General features: G+C 40.2%; 3 protein-coding genes across 3 annotated transcripts in view; all 3 read right to left on the bottom strand.

Moving 5' to 3' along the window:
• LOC111672537 (uncharacterized) overlaps positions 1-1,813 on the bottom strand; it is a 10,346-nt gene extending 8,533 nt beyond the window's left edge. Inside the window, exons 1-2 of the mRNA XM_023429973.1 lie at positions 1,775-1,813; positions 970-1,129 (exon numbers count right to left, since the gene is read on the bottom strand). Of these exons, the coding sequence (XP_023285741.1) occupies positions 970-1,129; positions 1,775-1,813 (199 nt within the window). The remainder of the gene's footprint in view (positions 1-969; positions 1,130-1,774) is intronic.
• On the bottom strand, positions 518-7,283 carry LOC111672653 (phospholipase B1, membrane-associated). The gene is made up of 16 exons (XM_023430151.2): positions 6,993-7,283; positions 6,658-6,722; positions 6,008-6,098; positions 5,841-5,899; positions 5,387-5,454; positions 5,177-5,220; positions 4,932-5,052; positions 4,609-4,660; positions 4,427-4,507; positions 4,280-4,345; positions 4,069-4,160; positions 3,613-3,694; positions 3,309-3,410; positions 2,991-3,086; positions 2,709-2,780; positions 518-2,168 (listed from the first exon to the last, which is right to left on the bottom strand). Exons 1-16 carry the CDS (start codon positions 7,048-7,050, stop codon positions 2,040-2,042), a joined length of 1,278 nt encoding a protein of 425 aa, XP_023285919.1. The 5' UTR covers positions 7,051-7,283; the 3' UTR covers positions 518-2,039.
• A 109-nt stretch (positions 7,284-7,392) lies between these two features.
• Positions 7,393-19,079, bottom strand: LOC111672652 (SEL1L adaptor subunit of SYVN1 ubiquitin ligase). Its single transcript, XM_023430150.2, has 21 exons — positions 18,530-19,079; positions 18,325-18,362; positions 17,507-17,693; positions 16,000-16,167; positions 15,527-15,632; positions 13,937-14,099; positions 13,742-13,795; positions 13,575-13,634; positions 13,407-13,488; positions 13,137-13,291; positions 12,525-12,581; positions 12,370-12,438; positions 11,890-11,967; positions 11,657-11,719; positions 11,319-11,406; positions 10,986-11,134; positions 10,505-10,670; positions 10,263-10,337; positions 9,922-10,094; positions 9,636-9,764; positions 7,393-9,455 (listed from the first exon to the last, which is right to left on the bottom strand). Exons 1-21 carry the CDS (start codon positions 18,615-18,617, stop codon positions 9,183-9,185), a joined length of 2,421 nt encoding a protein of 806 aa, XP_023285918.1. The 5' UTR covers positions 18,618-19,079; the 3' UTR covers positions 7,393-9,182.
• Positions 19,080-19,490: the final 411 nt, after the last annotated feature.

Genomic DNA, 19,490 nt, shown 5'->3' with positions numbered 1-19,490 from the left:
CCAGATGCACATGGGCATATGAGGTCGTTCTCTCTTTTCATTTGTTACTGACACATTCATTAAAAAACACACACACACACACACACACACACACACACACACACACATACATACACACACCAAGGTGTGGGCTGGACTGTTTGCTGTTTCAAATTTCCTACTGCACCGTCTACTGAGATCCCAAAGATCTCATTATGCTTTCAAAGAGACAATAAAGGCCAATTTGTGTCAGAGCTGATCCATTTTTGTCCAGCATAAATCGGCAAAGGCTTTGTTTAAACATGAAGATGGTTTTCTTTGAATCCAATAATAAGGTCGTAATGAAATCCATTAGCTGCAAGGGCTGGCTGAAATTCAGCCCGCTGTAACACCCAAGAAAGATGATCGAAAATGGAGATAGGAAAATATTTAAGATCTTAAAGTGCATGGTTAACTAAAATACACCAGGTGATAGTGAAAAAAATCAAATCCTCCTTTTATACTCAAGTTTCTTTACCCCCGAAAATGTTTTACTAAATAAACACATTAAAAGGTTCCTCTCCCATTCAGAGTCAGTGTCCAAAAGGTTTTGCCTGCATTGAGACATGTTTACCTTGAAACAGGTTTTAGAAAACCATTCCACTCTATTCCATATAACTCAACCCTACCAAGCTGAGTACATACTGCACGGTTTTCTTTTCCATTCAAGAGCTAAATGAATATTTCTGAGCGAACCAGAGTAGCCCGATATGAGCTTAATATATCTCCCACCTGCCCCTGTAATTATACTAATTAAACAGAGTCAATACATTCTGTACTGTACGCTCTGTTTAACCAGAGAGCAGATGAATAGGGAACCCATCTGTAGTGTGATCATATACCACAGCTACTTAGGTTGAATGGTGAGATTTTTTCTGTATATGGATAAACAACAATGACTCTGCTGCTCACCAATCAGTTGTATTAAGGGTTTTTGTCCAGTGTGCTCACTGTGGTGTCTTACTTTGCCTCCACTTAGGCTCAGCGCATAATAATGCAGGTACCAGAGGGCTGAGAAGATAAAGTGGGCCTGCAGCAGCCTGGAGATCTGAGGAGCAGACGTGTGACTAAACCGTCCCCGCTCTGAAAAGTCACAGCTTTCTAGGAAAGTCTATGGAGGGTAAGACGGACAAAGAAGTCTTCTACATCTTTAAATCATTTCTGTGCATGCAGATTGTATGTTCTCGTAAAAGAGCTGTTATCCTCCCAGGTACATGAAATTGATGCGGTTTGTAATTTTTGTCTTAAAAACATGAACGTTATCATTTCCAGTTCAACAAAATGACTGAATATAATGCTCTCTAGCAATATCACGAAACTCTGTCTGAAGAACTTAAAGCCTGAAGACGTACTGAGATTGATTGAGTCTCCAAGAAAACACTTTCATAGATTTAACAGACATTCACTTCACTTCTGGGCAAAGTCTAATTAGTTTAATGTTTTATGTATGAATGTATAAATGTCACATGAAAAATTCAAAAATTGATAACTTCTTTTCTTTCTTTTTTTTTTTTTTTGCTAATTACAACATCTGAAATTTATATCAAGTAATACAGTATAGTTAAACTGCACTAGGCAAGACCTTCCCTAGAAAAATACACCTACAGTATATTATTATAATAACATGTGTGGGAGAAACATGAAAAATGTCCCATCCCCACAGTTAGTGTGTGGTGTAACTGATAAATCATCATGATGGATTAAAAATTTAAAAGCAAAATAGAAAACTCTCTGCTAAGAGCAGCAATCTGCTCACCAACAAGGGACTAAAACTCTTCACCACCTCCACCTCCATCCGTCTCTAAAGATTCAATATTTCAGTTGCAGGATTCACTGTCACATTATCTATGGGGTCTTCAGATCTTAAAACTGCAGTAATTTCTCCATGCTGGTATTTGGGGCCACAGACGCGCAAAGTTTCAAAGAGTGGCTCACAGACTCTCCTTTGCAGGTGATCGCCTCAACAGTAACCAGTGAAGCAGAGACATGGTTTTAAAAAAAATAGCTCGGTAAAGTGAAAGCTACAGAAGTCCAAGACGTCCCAAACCCACGAGTAGCGACAGCAGCAAGATGGCCGCCTGTGATGGAGACTGAAGCGGAGGCTGGCCTGACCTGGATGCAATTGGTCGGGTGAAGATATATGGGTGTTCCTACAGAAGGGACACAGAGAAGAATGGATGTTATAATTACAGAGACAATTTTCAAAAGCGTGACATGGATTAAACATAAATTTACAATCATCTAGATCATTTTTACAAACGTTTGAAAATCAGCTTGCAACAAATATTTCATTTAGCAGATGAAAACAGATTCTGAAAAGTAGTTGTGGGTGTTTCTAAGATGCTCTGAAAACTGACACAGACACCTCGCATTTACAAGGTGACAGACGATGAACAAACATGCACATACACAGTGAAAATTAAACAGTGTAATTGAGCGTAAACAGTATTAAGAGGTCTGCTGTTAAAAACCTGACTTGAACAGAGAAAGATTTCAAAATAGTCCCTGCTAACAACTGCATTATCGTGGGACAATAATACAACTTCCACCAAACAAAAATGGCAACAAAACGACAACAATCCTTTAGAAAACGCAGCTCTAATCTAGTTTTCCTCAATATAAAACAACACTATCAAGACTGAAGATCGCTTGGTTTTTGTTTGGCTTCGGGTTGAGGACACAGGTCTTACCATCGGTGGACAGATGAGACTGATGGGGTCAGAGAAGCTGCTCACAATCATCTTTCCTCCCTCGGGCTGAAACTGTGAGCAGGAAACAGAGAGAAGAGGAGAAACACATTGAACTACGCTGATTCATTTCTCTAATACCTGTGATCTACATATATGTTCTATTATTCATTATATGTCATCCTTATATGGCATTTATTCACACAATACATCTCTCTGAGTTGCACCGGGCTCATTGTTGACCTTTAACCTCTTTCCATTCAGTTAAATACAAGCAGTGTTCACCATGTTGTTCCACAGTCCCTTGGCCAGCTCCTCGTGACCCTTTATGGTGAAGTGGAAGCAGTCGTGAGTGAAGAAGGTCATATCGATCTTCCCGTTCTGCTCAGGGAGAGAAAAACATAGACTGGTGTAGATTCACTGACAGAGTGCGTTGTTGGTGACCTATGGCGTTATCAAGGCTAAAAGCTACACAGCCCGTCGCTCTCAGGATCGTAAAAGATTCAGTCATCTCTGTGTAACGTTTCACACCGACTGATCTCCTGAAGGCAGACACTTCTACCATGTTGATATTGCTGTGGCTTCTGGAGTGAGACAGATTACCGGGAGGCGGGGAGGGTCAGCGTGTTTGAGAAAGGGCTGGAGAACAACAGCAAAGTCGTCCTTGAAGAAGCGATCGCTGTGCAGCAGCTGCTCAAGTCTTTTCTAGAGATGGACGCAAAATTAAAATCACATCATCTGCCAGTTTTTCTGACTCTTAGTGTATTAATAAGAGCAAACCAATTACATACAGATAATTGTGAACACGTAATCAATATATGTACATCAATACATGTAATCATCAATAATGTTGTTCCCTATTATGGACAAAATGCACCTTTAATAAAGTGAGAGGTATCAACTGTACCTGGAACTCCAGATTGACCTCTACCAGCTCCCGTAGTTCAGGAGACTTGGCTACTGGCTCTATCAGGCACGAACAGAAAGACCTAAAACGTTGCATAGGGATTAAAAAATGTATAGAAATGTGAACCAATCAAGATTTGAACTTATATCATAAGACATTAAAAAAAAATCTAATCATTAGAATGTGCATGTACTGCCGGGTTTGATTAAATTAAAGAGCCCCTCCAGACAAAAAGATCCTCCCTGTAATAATGATTTGTGTCTGATTTTTTTCCATATTAATTAATTAAAAGAGAAGAGAAACCTGATGATTGTGAAAACAGCATTTCTAGTGTTTCATTCTGCACATTAAAGGTCAAACATCCAAGTGAAGTAGCAACAAGCAAAACATAATTCCTTAGTTGAGGAGGACCTTTAAGGCTCATGTAAATGTGCATGTTAAGAAAGAGTGGCTCACCGTTGGAGAAGGCACCCTGGGGTGGGCTTCTGCACCTCCCTCAGAGTTTGCATGGGCAGGATCTGAACCACGTTAACGATCATACGAGGAACCTGAAGGACATCATGGAGAGAAGGGTATGTACTAAATGTGACGTGTGCATTTCTGAAGCTAAAAAATGGATCCAAAAACAGTATGTCATGTTTCTTTTTTTCTTTTTTCTTTTTTTTACCTCATTCATAAGCATTTCCAAGGAGACGGTTATATAGTGAATGAAGTTATCCACTGAAAAAAGAGCCTGGAAAGAACATGGAGATTCTGCAGAGGTTAATTATTTCTATTGAACTAAACTCAGCATTCAAAAGAGAAGCAGGCAGACCTTATCTTTGCAGTAATCACAGATGTCATTCATGCCCATGAGGATGGTCAAAAGCTTCCAGTCCTGCTCGAAGTTCAGGCCCTGAATGAAGGGACAACAGAGGGGCCAGAATGTAGATATGATCCATATAAGACAGTGTTAATAATCAGCTCACTGCAGGGAAAACAGGGGCATTACTGTACCTCATAACCTCTAAGTGTGTCAATCAAATGTCTCGTCTGGCCTGGGAGATTGCTGGAAGGAAATATCTTCATGAGCATCATTAAAAGATAAAACTGAAAGTTATAACTCACACATTTTTTTAAAAGAATATAATTTCCTAGTCGAAGTAGCCTGAAGCCCAAACACAGCTTAAATCAGGATAAACTGTTTTGATGTTACTGGTTGCAAAGTGAGTCAAGGTTTTCAGCTCTCGACATTAAACTGAAATGATCCCTCTGGATAAGCGGGGATGGTTTCATTAGTGTCTGATCACTGCAGGTTGAAAACAGCGATGAGGCCTCACAAGGTGTTTTGTCCGGTCACAGCCAGGTTGAAGCCTGTTTCACTGATATGAGCCTGCATCCCGTGAACCGTCTTGCCGGGAGCAGCACCAACCAGTTTGGGATTGAATAGCTTGATGATGTCTAAGACACACAATTGGAAAATAAATAAGTAAAGAACATGAATTGCGTTTTCTCTTTGGTTGACTGTGGAAGAAAATGATGTCAAGAGATGGCCGAGATATCATCTGTGATTAAAACATCTTACTTGCCAAAGTAATGACATCCTGAAAAGACCCATATCCACCGATACTGAAAGATGAGGAAGTGGAGAAGAAAAAAAAAAATTGCATTTGATTTGAAACAATTTTATGTAAAAAGTTACGTATGCTCTATTATCTGAAAGGTTAAGCTGCATATGAATCATATTATGTGGTGTCTACATGTAGGACCTCTGCAGGTTTTACACATCTGTCACCTCCACGACACATGACGATACTCAATAGGAATCCCGAGGACAGTTGTGGCGTTGGCACCTATGGCCGTCTGCAAAAGGAAAGACACAACATCTAAGAATAACAAAAAGATGATGTGATGATGTGTTGGGGATCTATTGAAAGTACAGGCAGCTTAGTTGTGAGTGTGTGCCTCTGCTGCGATCATAAAAAGAGACCAGTGATTACTAATGTGGCTGCACTGCCACTGCAACATTGAGTCATCATGATTGTATTTCTTGTACCTTCTTTTATCCATCCTCCCCCATGCTTACATTTTAACCTTATTCCACAAATAATCTGTATGTTTCTGCCATCTGCTCAGTAGCAGTAAGCAACTAGGCAAACTGCATGAATGAATAGTGAAACAGTTTTGTTCTATATTTTATACTCTGTATTACCAGTGGAGCTGAGAAAATAGCAACAAATAACACCTACTGTCAGAGAATCCCCCAAGGCAGCGATGACTTTGATATCTGCAACCTTCACAAACTCAACTAAGCAAAAGGAAAGATTGAAAGGGAACGAAGAGGGAGAGAGCGATCAGTCGAATCGAGTGTTTCAACACATACAGTAGGTAACAGTTTGATTTCTGGGTGGCAGACCTGATGAGGGGACAGAGGGAGAGGGACTCATGTCTGGACACTGGAAGGCAGGATGCTTGAAGCTCACCGGTCGAGTTTTCTCAGGAAATTCCTTAAGAAGTGACGAGAGAGGAGAGAGCCAGATCATAACCAGTTGTATTACTAATTCACTTGTGATGATGATTAAATTCTTGTCTAATAAGACTCCCAGCTTTACACCAGTCTAACTTGATCCCCGTTTCTTCCTGTTGGGATTCTCTCACACCTTATTTGACTGTACTATTTTTGACTGATTGACCCTTGTTTTGTTTATGTCTTTAGTCTGTTGGCTGTGCTTGATCTGCACATACTCAGAATGCCTGCTGGTCCATGTGGTGTGACCTGTTGTCAACCCCATGGTGACCTGCCTCTTATCTTAAAGTAGGTTACATATATATTATTTTGTTGTTTTCATGTTTTGTCCAGTTGTGTCTTTTTTTTTTTTTTTTATAAATCTATGAATCAAGGCCTTTTGGTCAGTTAATTATAAGTTGACCTGGCTGGTTAAATGATCAAGAAAAATAAAATCAGCCAGCAAAATAATGTTCTGGAATAAGAATTTGATTTTCGATCCTATCCATTGTTTAACAGTAACATTTTTATGTTGAGATAAAACCAGGTGGAAACAGTACCTTGTTGAGGGCCTCCTTGCTGTAGTGTCGTATCCCCTCCTCATACTCAAACCACCAGTCGTCGCCTTAGAGAGAGGAATAATTTCCAAAGTGTCCATTTGTTTATCGCTTGTTCATCTATTAAACAAGTAGTTTTCCTTTAACACAATCATTTACAGCACAAAACAGGCTCTCAACCAGCCAGCATGCTGGTCGTAGACATTTGTACTAAATCTAAATGTTTATTTGAAAGCAAATCTTAACACAATGTGAAACACAGCCTGAAAAAAAGGGCCCCGTTTCAGAGGCACACTGCCCCACGTGTGCTCTGCCCTCCTGCTTGTTCTAGCACTTACCTTTGACAGAGCAGGACACGAGCACACATGTTGCCACGGCGATCCAAAGCCACTCCATAGTAGTGCGTATGGGCCAGTCAATGGGACACCCCTACAGACTGCACAATGTGATGCTCAGTTTTTACAGCACTGTCACGTAGTCTCACCCACCCTCTAAAGCTGAGTGACAAGCTGCGGGTCCAGTAACAGCCTTTCTGACTGTTCAGTCAACGTCAGCAGCACAACACCTCATCTCATGGTTGGCTTTTACGGCCCATTGGGCTACAATCACTCACTGTACTGATAGCCACATCTCTTCATGTTTCATGTATTGCAAGGAGTTTGACCTACAAATACCTGTTGATATTGACACTTTAACAAAAAGGAAAAAATTCTCAAGTCAAATTGACATTAACAACCATTAAATATCCATATATCATTTATTCATTTCTTTATAAACTTGTATTTGCGATGGTAAAAATGCAGTCTTCGATAATCTTCACCAGTGTTTCAGTTTGGAGAGTTATGTGGGTATCAATACATGAACGTCAATACCATTCAAACAGTTTGGAATCATTTCTTATTGTCCAGCAAATAACATTTTACTGTCCTTTTTGACTTCATACACGTCATGCAGATGTTTTGGCAGGTAAATTCTGGATAACAACAAGCACACACTGCGGAACTGAACAAATGGACTTTAACAGCATGTACGTTTCTGATCTAGTTTGGAGAAATACTGTATGGCCTAACCATGGCTTCATTTGTTTCCCATTTCAGGCTCAGATTTAGGTCCATCTGAGCTGAACAGCGTAGGCAGCGCGCAAGGCTGCAACTTGGACTTTGGTGAGGGGGTGGAAATTCTCACAACAGCTGAAGTTGGGTAACCAAAAGAAAAAAAAAAAAAAAGGTTCCTTCCTCTAATGTAGAAACAATCCAACAATCCAGAGTTTGAGGCACTGCTACCTTTAAGGCTGGTCCAATTTCTGCCTCAGCTAACACAAGGCTTAATGAACTAAAGAAAAAAGGCAGGGGGGACTATTACGCTACCTTCCAAAAATCAACAAATCAAAGCATGTTGATGGAGAGATCACCCCAATGTACAGCACACCTTCACTACTGTTTCTCTGGTTCTTTCACTAGGCTGTATACATCTGCTTTTTTCACATTTGCTTTTTAGAATTAATTTTGAAAACAGCTGTGCACTCTGTTTTTACTCTTGAGAGTGAAAGACGTCTGTATGAATTTTAAACAGGATCTGCATCAGGGATTTTGGTGACAGCTGAGTTTTGACTTCCGCAGCTTCTCAATCTCTCTAGATGTCTGCCACGTTGAAAACATGAAACATCAAACTGTGTGCTTAAAATTAAATAATTTATCAAACAAGCATCCAGACCAGCTTTTCTATGGATCACCACTTGACATATTTCTTGTTCTTAAACTGATGACATAACATGGCTTTAGTACATTTTAGCACTGTCACTAATGCTGAATGAACAAAAACTCTTTCTCTGTGAATCGCAGTAATGCAAAAGGTACTGACTTGACAACATGTCAATTAAACATATAACTAATGAATGCAAAATTGCAATGTGAAAATTAATGCAAAACTTGTTCACTCACTGGGTGTATGAAAAAAGTCAGCAAAACATGCAAAAACATGACTTCTTTTAGCAACTAGACCGGGGCTAGCAAATAAAATGATCTTAGTTCACAATTTCCTGATTTTTTTTCCTAAATACTGCGCAAAATTAGGACATAAGCACTTCAACTGAGTGTAATTTTCTCAAAAAAAGGGACGTGAAAAGAAACTAATGCACATATCAGATTCCAACTATGTTGACCAAAATGTCTTTGATCTGGCACCTGCAAGACTATTTCCATGGTGAGGACACGGGTGCTTCTGGCAGTATCCTGAGTCACAGACTAACGAGTCCCAAGTCTGTGTTATCCTCTCAGCCCTCTGTTCTGTCCATAAACACCTTCACTGTCTTGCTCTAAGGACCAGCATATTTTAAATGGAGAAAGGGAGTTGTGAGACTGAGCAGTTCAGCAGCCAGCTTAGTCTCTCTTTATGTGGAGGGGAGCAGGCAGAGTGGGAGCGGTGCCTAAACTAGCAGGTTTTCAGCTAGTGAGCACTAGCTGCCCCCTGCAGTGGGTTGGCGCAGCCTCTGTCTGTCTATTCCTGCCCTCACTCCGTCTGGCTTGCTCTCACTGCTGTTCCTCTTCCTCCTGGGCCGGCTCCTGGGCTTCTGTTTCACCCTGACCCTGGGTCTCAGCCTGGGCTTGTGGCTGTTCCTGAGGTGGTCTAGGGGGGGGTACCGGGGCAGGGGCAGGCGGACGAGGTGGCACTATGATTTGGTGTTGGCGTTGTCGATAGGCGATGACTGTGCCTAAGAGCAGGGCGATGACGGTCATAAGGTAGAGGTCCCACTCTGGGCCCAGAAGCTGGTCCAGGTCCACCTGAGAAACCAGCTCCTTCAACTGAGAGGAGGAGCCACAACCAAATGGGGAGAGAATGAAGGACAAAGACACATCTGATTAATTTCAGTTCCTTCAAATGAAGAAGCTTTTAACTGGTCTGAATTATAGTTCTGAGTCTTCATTTCAAAGCCAAATTGACACTGATCCACCTAGAGAATTTAGGAAGGAGGAAACACTTACATTAAGATCCTGCATATACTGTAGCGTGTAAATCAGGCCCAGCTTGCACAGGGCCAGGAAAACTGGGACCTGGGCATCAGGACTGGCTTCAGCGGCCATGTCGTAGAATCGCTTGGCTAAATGGATGTCCTGCAGAAAACAAATGGAACATTTCAGAATTACACATCTGTCTGCCCATCATTAAATTTGAGATCTACATTTACTATACTCTGCATTTATAAAGCAACGTGACGTGTAGTGTAAATAAATGTAAAGTTAAGAGTCACCAGTGAAACTCTATGCTTACCTGTTTGATACCCAGGCCTTTCTCATGCATGTAACCCAGGTTGAACATGGCCTGGGCGCTGTGCTGCTGCTCTGATGCCAGTCGGTAGTGGATGACAGCTGTCTCATAGTCCACATCTGTCCCGTAGCCATAGAAGTGATAGTCCCCTAGTTTTATCCTTGCCACAGTGTAACCTGGGAAAGACAATAATAGTAATAGTAATAATAGACTGTCTTCTCTCCCAGGGTAAGGTTTCCTTTATGTAAATCAATCACAGATGGAGAAAGAAGAGAGGCTAAGTGCTAAAAGTAAATCCAGCACAGATGTAAAAGGGAGGAGCAACAGAGTGTGTATGGACTCACCTTGTGCTGCAGCTCTTGTCCAGTGGAGCAAAGCACGTGGGTATGTCTCATTCTCACTGAAGATCTTCGCCCCTTCTGTTTGTTACATTACAAACAAAGACCAAAAAGTAGAAGTGATGCTAAGACTACAAATAGGTTTTTGTTAAATAAACTGTTTTATGGCATTTGAACCTGATTTGCTTTTCATTTAAACACACTTCCTTTCCTTCCTGCCATGATGCTAAAGTCATTGTTTCTCTTACTCTGGTCCAGAATGAAGGCCACGTTGCTTTGGGCCACCTCGTAGCCCTGCTCAGCCAGCAGCAGATACTGCACCAGCGCAGCATCTGTCTCTCCCTCCTTAAAGCTGCCGTAGGCCATCATCAGACGCTCCGACCAGCGACCGCGCTCACACACGTTCTTGAAAAGCTGCAGCAAAGATATAGGCACACAGTGTGACACACCAGACAGTCACACACAACTATGTCATTGTAGCTGTTTCTGAGGTTTGTGATTTGTAAATTGTATCACTTTCCATCTTGCAATACCATACATGAGTGTAAAGGACGACCACTAGAAGACTAGAATGAATGATCGCTGTTCAACTCAAATGAGGAGCTACATAACTGGCAGCATATAGGCTTCAATGGATGAATAACTGCTGAATCACAGCACAGATGCTCTCAGTCCCTCCTTGTTTCAACATAACAAAGAGAATGGAGCAGCGACAGCAGGGTGGCTCACCTCCACAGCAGTGTGGCAGGAGCGCATCACACCAGTACCGGTGGCGTGCATCTGAGCCAAGTTGTAGAAGGCCAGGATGTGGCCTGACTGTGAGGCCAAGTTGAAGAACTTGAGTGCCTGTTTATAATCACGCTTCACACCAATGCCATCTTGGGAACAAGAGGAAGAAGAGAGAGAGAGAGCGAGAGAGAGAGAGAGAAAAACAATCAATTACATGAAAGAGAAAAGAAGTATTGTAGTCACCGGAAATAAAAACAATGTGGGAGAGTAAAATTATTCAAATCTTTAGATATAAACACGTATACTCATTCACACTAAGCCCTCAACACTCACTGTAATACATGGTGCCCAGCTGGAGTTGTCCGTCCACCCAGCCCTGCTCTGCTGCCTTCTGGAAGTATTTCAGTGCCAGCTCATAGTTCTGAAGACACAAACACACAACTTTCAAACGGCTGCTCTCATTTCAGCATCAGCCATACAAAGCGAAAGCCTCATAAACTAAACTACTGAGATTCAAATTTTTACCTACGTCTATTGTCAGTGCCAAAAACTGTAGCTGTCAGCTTAGCAAAAGAAAACCAGCTGAAAACTAAAATGAGTCACGCTGGGTTTCTTATGTTAATGTACAGATAATATCAAAATGATTATAACATGTAAAAAAGGTTCCTTACCACTGTGACACCTCTTCCATACAGATAGGCCATGCCCAGGCCGCTTTGTCCCACTGGATTACCCTGAGTGAAGAAAAGGAGCGTGTCAACGCAAATACTGACGGTGAGTGACAGCCGAATAACACCTGTGCAGTAACAGACACCTGCTCCTCTCCAGAGAGCTGTTTTCTTTCAAAGCGTAACTGCAGTAATGCTAAATACATAAAGACATCATCCTACAGCTTCATTCTTACCAAGTCTGAAGCTTTCTTGAAGTACTGCAGGGCTGTCTCGTTATTCTGAGGGAGAAACTCACTGCCCTCTGAGTACATCTGAGGGACAGAAGGAGTCACAGCAATGAAAAACTTGATGTAACGCCTCAAATACAAGTGCACTGTGCCGCCCACTGTTAAAACACCAATGCCAAATTATTGGCCTTATTTATTTTGGATTGAATTTAGATTATCCTGCTGCTCTCCAACTATCTGACTGATTCTCCCAAGTTCTCACACTGTAAAGGCTACATATTTATAATGTTTGCAAACACAGAAGTGAAACAGACGGGTAAAAAGAAATCTAGGCTCATTAAAAATATATTTGAATATTATCAAATAGATATTTTGACAGAAAAGGACAATGTACAGCAAGCTGGTCAGTGTAAGACAAAAAAGAAAGGTGTATTCAGTGAAATTGCAGAATTAACAGACAAATACATTCAACCTCATCTCACCCACCTTGCCAAGAAAAGCCATAGCGTGTGTATTGCCTGCATTTGCAGCCTGGGTGAAGTAGTCATACGCCCTCTGTTGGAGAGTGAACATCAGAAATACATTTACTGCTGCAAAAACAACCCCAAGAATAATTCAAAGCGATTTTTAAGAAATGTTACCTGGTGATTTTGTTCAACTCCACGTCCTCCATGCAGGTGAAGCTGACCCAGTCCCACCTGAAATGGGAAAAAATGGCCTAGTTAACTTTGTGGCACAATAAAAAATGTAAAAACTATCACCTTTTAGATGGACTAGTTTACAATCAAAAACAATTACCATTAATACTGAAAATACTTATTTAAATTATGTAATCGTAATAGTTAACAAATTACACAGATATGTCCATGCATAGAAAAAAGTGTTTAATATTTTTAATTCTTACATAATGCCGTGAGCACTGACTGACCATGAAAATCTGTCTTTAAACTAAGACATATGTCAGCTGTCACAAAAGGCAGCATGATGAGGTCTGTTTGACCTGGAAAGCACACACTTGTTTGCCACTTTTGTAGCCGTTATCCTTCTTACACTTTCTCTATTGAAATTCTACAAAATTGTGGAATAATATATTTTTTAATCCTTTTTTTCTCCCTGGAGAATCCAATTTGGGTATATTTATTAAAATCAAAATGTGGCATCATCACCCCATAATATCAGGGTATAAATAAATGTTAATTAAGAAAATTTAGCTGCTTGTTGTATTGAACAAAGGACAATGACAACCATCTTACCTGAGCTTGTACATCTCCTTTCTCAGCTAGAAACTGGTAGTACTGGATCAGGTCCTCCTCCAACATCCCGCTGGTAGAGCCCGGGTTCTCCACCTCATCCAGAAGCCTGATCCTCTGGACAGCTGAGCCCCCTGTCAGGGACACATCACTGGCCACTGGAACAGATGAGAGCAAAAGTGGAGACTTTTAATGAGGTTATGTGTCCAAAAGAATCGAAGTATTACACCAGAATATTGCATTAAAAAGTTTGTAAGTGCAGCAAATTCTTACCCTGATTTGCCACGAGCCTGTAGTGTGTTAGTGCTGACTCACAGCTCTGAGGAACACCCACACCTCCCCAGTATCTGTATCCCTAGTAAGACAAGAGGAAAAGGCATTTTAATACCTTATAAATAGAGTGATTCTGTAACTGATTCTCTGATAGACCAGTGGACTCACCAGAATCATATGAGCAACCAAGTTTCCACCAAGTGCACCAAAGGTGTAGTAAACCAAGGCCTGAAAAACAAAAGATGTAGAGAATATGTGAACAAGTGTTAGAAGAAGTCTCCAAAGGAGAAAGAAATTGTAAGACATAACTTAAGTCAAACAGAATGAAAACGCACCTTAGCTTGACTCGAGTTAACTCCAAGTCCTGCAGCATACAGAAAGCCAAGGGCCTGTGGAGAAACAAAGTACAATCTCACCTATTTAATTATTTGAGCACAACGCAATCTGCATTTTTAATAAAGATGTCAGGTCAAAATGCAACTCAACATCTTTCTCAATTTAAATATTAAAATTTTGAATGGGAAATCTACCATCTGAGCTTTGGGTGAGCCCTCCATGGCAAGCCTCTCAAACATTTCCTTGGCCTTGGTGACATTCTGGTTCATGTAATCTCCAAACAGCATGGCGTAGGCCACCTTCTCCATGGCTTTCTGGTGACCCTTCTCTGCCACTTTGAGCAGCTTTTCATATAATCTGAGAGAGCAGTTGGATAAGCAGAGATAACTTAGGTGAAGTGGAAGTGAAGAATAATGTGTACATAACAAACAGTACTGTGACATCTAAAGCAAATAAGGAAGCTGACCCAAGTCACATGGTAATAAAGCACACATGAAATAGATGTAGCCATCCCAAAACTACATTTACAATCTGATCAAATAGTGTCTGTTAGGTAAACAAGAAGCTTTTGGCTACATACGATGACTGTTCGGACACAAACGTTACGAAAAAACGAGACATACTCTCAGATTCACAAAGCATAATAAAAAGATGTGCCAAGTATTGAAATATAATATAACTCATATTGGACATACTAGGAAATCGTTAACAGTTGAAGCCTCTAAGACATACTTGAATTCAATGTGCATTTCTTGCATATCTTGTTTGTCACTGTCAAGCAAGACCATCTTAAAACCTATTAGGACACTGCACAAACACGCCCTTAAAGTCCTGGACAGGAACTTACGACAGTACCTCCACTGCAATATACTTCTTAAATATAAGATGTTGAGCTTTGACAACTTAATTGTGTATTCAGACGTCCATTTATTGCATAAGATTATTCATAATGGTGCTCCTCCACCGAGTGGAGAAGCAAATGGTCAAGGTCTGCTTCAAGGGGAGACTGCAGTGTCCCTAAATGAGGCTCCGCCTTTGCACAATCTGCTTTTCATCCAAAGCTATTAAAGAATGGAATAAGATCCCCATGAATCTGAAAGCCTGCACAGGTTTTCATATTTTCTCTCACAAGATCTTACAGAATTTATTTAACATTCTAATGACCTGTTTTTATAACCTCGGATATACAGTATGTATATTATATTTTAATATCTATATTCTGTATTGTGTTTGTTCCAATTAAGTGCGTTATTGTTTGTGTGGTTATGAATTGGATGTTGGCTTATTTGTAGTTGTGATATTAGGTTTTGCTCTGTGTTTTATCGTTTCCTTCACTTGACCAGGGACTTAAGATGGAAATTAGCTAGTCTTTAGATTAATGTATTTTGCACATGATCCCTGATATAAATTTAATAAAAAAAACAAACAAAAATATTTGGTCTTACAGCAGTCCTGGTGGTTGAAATAAAACTAGAGTAAAGATCTGCCTTTGTCCGAGCGGTTTGCTCTATCTTACTGCCTCATCCTCACTTTGATCGTGTCTCTGTGATGAAACAGTAATTTATTTTTCATCTTTTTCAGGTTTAGGGATTAAGCTAATTATCAAGTCTGGGGAAGAACTGGGAAGTAAACATTTGCAGATAAAAATACATTTTATATTTGTATTTTCCTTTTTTTTTCCAATTCTTGTCATAACACCATTTGTTATCAACAAACCTAAATGCTTCTTACAACAGTGCAAATGTCTTCAAGCCAAGGGAATAAATCAAAAGGAAGAAACTCACTCTTTCTTCTGTGTCCTCCTGGTGGTGGCATTGAGCATACCCAGGACAGTCTGATACTGCTCCTCAGCCTCCTCCGCCTGCAGTCTCTGCTGTGCCTGCTCCTCCGCTAATGGAAAGAGAGGAGAAGCCAGTAAGAACAAACAGATGAAATAATGGCTTTCAAAACTTTGGCAGCCATGGGGGCAATAACAATTGTGAAAATGAAACCATGATGTGCTCTCATACCGGTTTCCATTATCAGTTTCAGTAGCTGTTGACGGTTTTATTTGGCTAGACAAATAATTAACATTAAACTAAATCTATAACAATACATCTATATTTGTTGGCTTTGTGTGACAAAAAGGCCTGCAATACTTAAATGTTCAGCCAACCATTTTAGCAAATGCAATACTGTTTAAGGCAGCTGGATGACTGCATTTTAACGACAAAACACAACACATCATTAAAGTCAAGGCGCTAAATTGAAGACTTACTCTCACAGAAACCCCACTTTTTCTCCTGGTCATAGTCGTAGGTTGTTGCGCACCAAAGTCGTCCATCCCCCCGTCCATCAGTGGTACAGTCTGAGTACTCCCTTCCCTGGAAGAGGAATGGGAAGATGCAGGGTTCCCCATGGGCTGTACCTCCATTCACCACAGGAACTGTATAAAACAAGCACAATATTATTATAATGATAATAAATGAAAATAATAGTGTAAAAATACCTGCTGTAATATATTAACATATAGAAAATGTGTCACTATGTTAATAAGTTACCAAGTCTCTCTTTCTTCTACAAGTCTTCATATTAAAACATTAAAAAAAAATTAATTTCAATTAATTTCGGTAAATTTAGATCTTTATATTATGATCAATACTACAATTGTGCAAGATAACTGTAGGAGAATAGTTAACAATCCCCAAGTAAAATGATGCAACTGACTGCAAGAGAAGTCACAGGTGCAAGGCGCTGTTGATTTCTCGTGGGGTTTAACCGTTTAGCCAATCTGGCATTGCCCTGAAACCACACACGCCTTTGCTCAGAGTCAGCAATACTAAAAACAGGTTAATGTGTCAAGACTCAACTAAACTTAGAAAGAAAAAAACAAAAAAAAAAACAGGGTAGTCTTCATTCTCAAAAACAGATGACATTAAGATTAAGACTCAGGAATCAATAAACCTACTGACAGCCTATCACTGCTACAGACCAGTAACATTAGCCAGAGATGCTTATAAAAGAGCTTACATGTTATCATAGGGTCACACAAAAGGTCCTTGAAATATGCCACTAAAAACACTTAACACGCTGAGGAGAATCTTAAGGTGTTATGGTTCAGTAACTGGTATGTAACATTAAAACAAAAATGAAATCACAAAGATCAGCTGTTAAGTTTGTACCTGCAAATTCCAAGCCTCGACTTCACACAGGTATGACCAGGTATAACCACAGTTATGCACAGTGGTTCATCAAACCCTTGTTAAGCACAGCTATTAACCCTTACAGTGTCAACTGAAATGAAAACAACTGAAATGATCTGCTGTCATAATCATGACATAGTATAAGCAGAGGTAATATGGCATGGCCAGAGAAAGTTTTCTAGAGTAAAGTCTCAAAGGCATCGCACTGCTCCATCAATCAAAATGTCTTTAAGCTGGACAGGTAAAAACACTGTACTCAAAAGTCAGCCTGTGAACACTGACAGAAGAAATGCCAGTTTACAATCTCAGTCTCACACAGACATCTGGAGCTAGACATCTACATAAGCTAAAAAAACAAAACAAACCATGGCCAGAAAGAGTGTATGTTCAGTCATTAAAACAGAGAGGTACAAAAACTCAATTTATAACATTCAATTAATAAAAATCAACAATAAGACAGGGACTGTGTGTGCATGCTCAAAGTTAACAGGCGACACAATTCTTATGCCGTAGTTCTTTTGCCAGGCTGCACTACAAGCGTTCCTTACAGCTAACTATTTGAGTACAAATTTTTGTCTTTACCCTCTTTAGGTTTCTCCTCAATAGGAGGAGGCTGTTCAGGCAGGTCCTCCTTCATCTCTCCCTCCAGTCCATCTCCAGGTGACTGTTTCTCCTCCTCTGGCTGAGAGACTTCATGACCAGAGTTCACACCTGCTGCAATTACTGATGCTAGATGGACATCTTCTTCATCATCTGGGTCATGGTAAGACTGCAAAGATAAACAAAGGTTATTGTAAGGCTACAGCTTAAATGAAGTGATCATATTGCATATTAACACTGATTGAATACAGTACATAAAGTAAAAACTATGGATTTGTAATAAGATTATTTGTAAACTTAACTGTGATTTCTATCTCCCAAAAACTTGCAACACTGCTATCTGCTCACTCTAAAATGTCTGATTTACTGAATTAGAAAAAGTTAAACACAACAGCAACATGTTGATTCCCTCTTACCTGTTAAACAGCCAATTTGGGCTGAAAACACTTTTCCTACAGGTTTTTTTTTTAGCCTGGACAAGATGGATCTTTGTTCTTTCACACAAATAGTTTATGGTTAACAATGCCTGTCTGCCAATAACTTGGATAGGATTAAATAAATCCATACTATCAACATCATAATATCAACATATCATAAACCTCTGGAATAACACACAAGGCAAGGCAGGTGCCAGGTGTCAGGTGCAACCCATAAGAGACATTGGGTGGTAGATGCCACTAGCCGTTTCTATGGAGGTCTATTTTGTTATTCATTTGAACTTATAAATTCTAAATCAAGTCAGTCATCCTCAGGGTTTGATATGCTAACTGGAAGACCAACATCAAATAGCTATGACGTACCTTCAGCTCTGGTCGGTCATTCCCTTGTTGCTCTTCATCTGAAAAGTATTAATATTGCAGCAATAAAGACACTGTTATCTTGAGATGGGCGAAGCTGTTCTCAGAACTTAAACAGCTGCTTGCAATAGTATTACAAACGTAACGTTATAGCAACTTCTGTCTGCGCAGATATTAGCCAGTATTACCGCATAAATGAGGTACTTACCAGATGTTATTCCTTTAATGACGACTATCAGGAGAATGGTCATAAAATAAACTGTTCTCGTCGTCTTCAAACACCTCTTGAAGCCCATTGCTGTTGTTGACAAGCTAACAATCTGCTAGCTGTAGTTGCTGCTATTTCTATCACCAAACATTCAGGTACAGTTGAGTCCCACTATGATAAGTAGCATAAATAAATACACACACGAACGCAGACTCCGGTCAAAACGGTACCTAGTTCTCTCTGGATACCACCTTGATTAATTTTAGCTGCTGTAGCTGTCAAACAAGCTAAAAAATTCCAATGCAAAGCTAAGCTAGCAGTGTAGTAACTGGCTGAAAAGACGTCCAGCTAAAAAGCTAGTGCCACAAAAGACCAACCACACGCCGCAATATTTGCAAGTGACCCAACTCTTCGGTCTAAAAGTTAGCTGCCGAGTACTTCTTGGGGCTAGAAAAACGTAGGAGCAAAAAGCTTTTAGCGTTTAGTTTATATTAACCAGATACTACTTAGCTACCCATGTTAAGCCCTTACTACTGATCGACACTTCCTATTCTCGACATTCGACCAATCAAAACGCGTTTCGTATGACTGTAGCCAATGAGCGTGGGCCAAAGACGCGTAAGCGAATCAGGTGCGTACACAATTATGTTTCTAGTCGATGGGCTTGTCCACGACACCAGAACACGTTATGAAAATGCAAGGATAATCATATGTAAGGTAGCGCTGGTTGCTTTTCTTGCATATTATTATTTACACCGTACGCATAGTAAATACGAATGTTGGAAGTAAAAAAAATAATAAATATACATACCCTGAATGGTGTGTGATATCCAATGAATTATGCAATGCCTTACTCTGTGGTACTGTCACTTTTTTTCATGCCTCCAAAACATTACTGCACAAACATGTTATGGAGGGATTTGAAGAGCCTCAAGAAAATAAACAGCTCCAGAGTGATCAG

Source organism: Seriola lalandi, unplaced genomic scaffold (genome assembly GCF_002814215.2).
Source record: "Seriola lalandi dorsalis isolate HSWRI2012SDOR001 ecotype SW California unplaced genomic scaffold, Sedor1 jcf7180002054901, whole genome shotgun sequence".
Lineage (NCBI taxonomy): Eukaryota > Metazoa > Chordata > Actinopteri > Carangiformes > Carangidae > Seriola > Seriola lalandi.
Note: the sequence above shows the minus strand (reverse complement) of the source record. Positions and strands in the feature narration are given on the sequence as shown.

Bases quoted from the DNA above. Each gene is read 5' to 3' on its own strand.
- LOC111672653 (XM_023430151.2), bottom strand. From the start codon at position 7,050: ATGGAGTGGCTTTGGATCGCCGTGGCAACATGTGTGCTCGTGTCCTGC. The intron at 5,221-5,386 runs GTGACAGATGTG...CTCATCTTTCAG, and splicing joins TATCGTCATGTGTCGTGGAG to TATCGGTGGATATGGGTCTT. The intron at 4,346-4,426 runs GTCTGCCTGCTT...TGTTCTTTCCAG, and splicing joins GTGATTACTGCAAAGATAAG to GCTCTTTTTTCAGTGGATAA.
- LOC111672652 (XM_023430150.2), bottom strand. From the start codon at position 18,617: ATGGGCTTCAAGAGGTGTTTGAAGACGACGAGAACAGTTTATTTTATG. The intron at 11,968-12,369 runs GTGGGTGAGATG...TCTGTCCCTCAG, and splicing joins CTATGGCTTTTCTTGGCAAG to ATGTACTCAGAGGGCAGTGA. The intron at 9,765-9,921 runs GTAAGCATAGAG...TGTTTTCTGCAG, and splicing joins AAGGCCTGGGTATCAAACAG to GACATCCATTTAGCCAAGCG.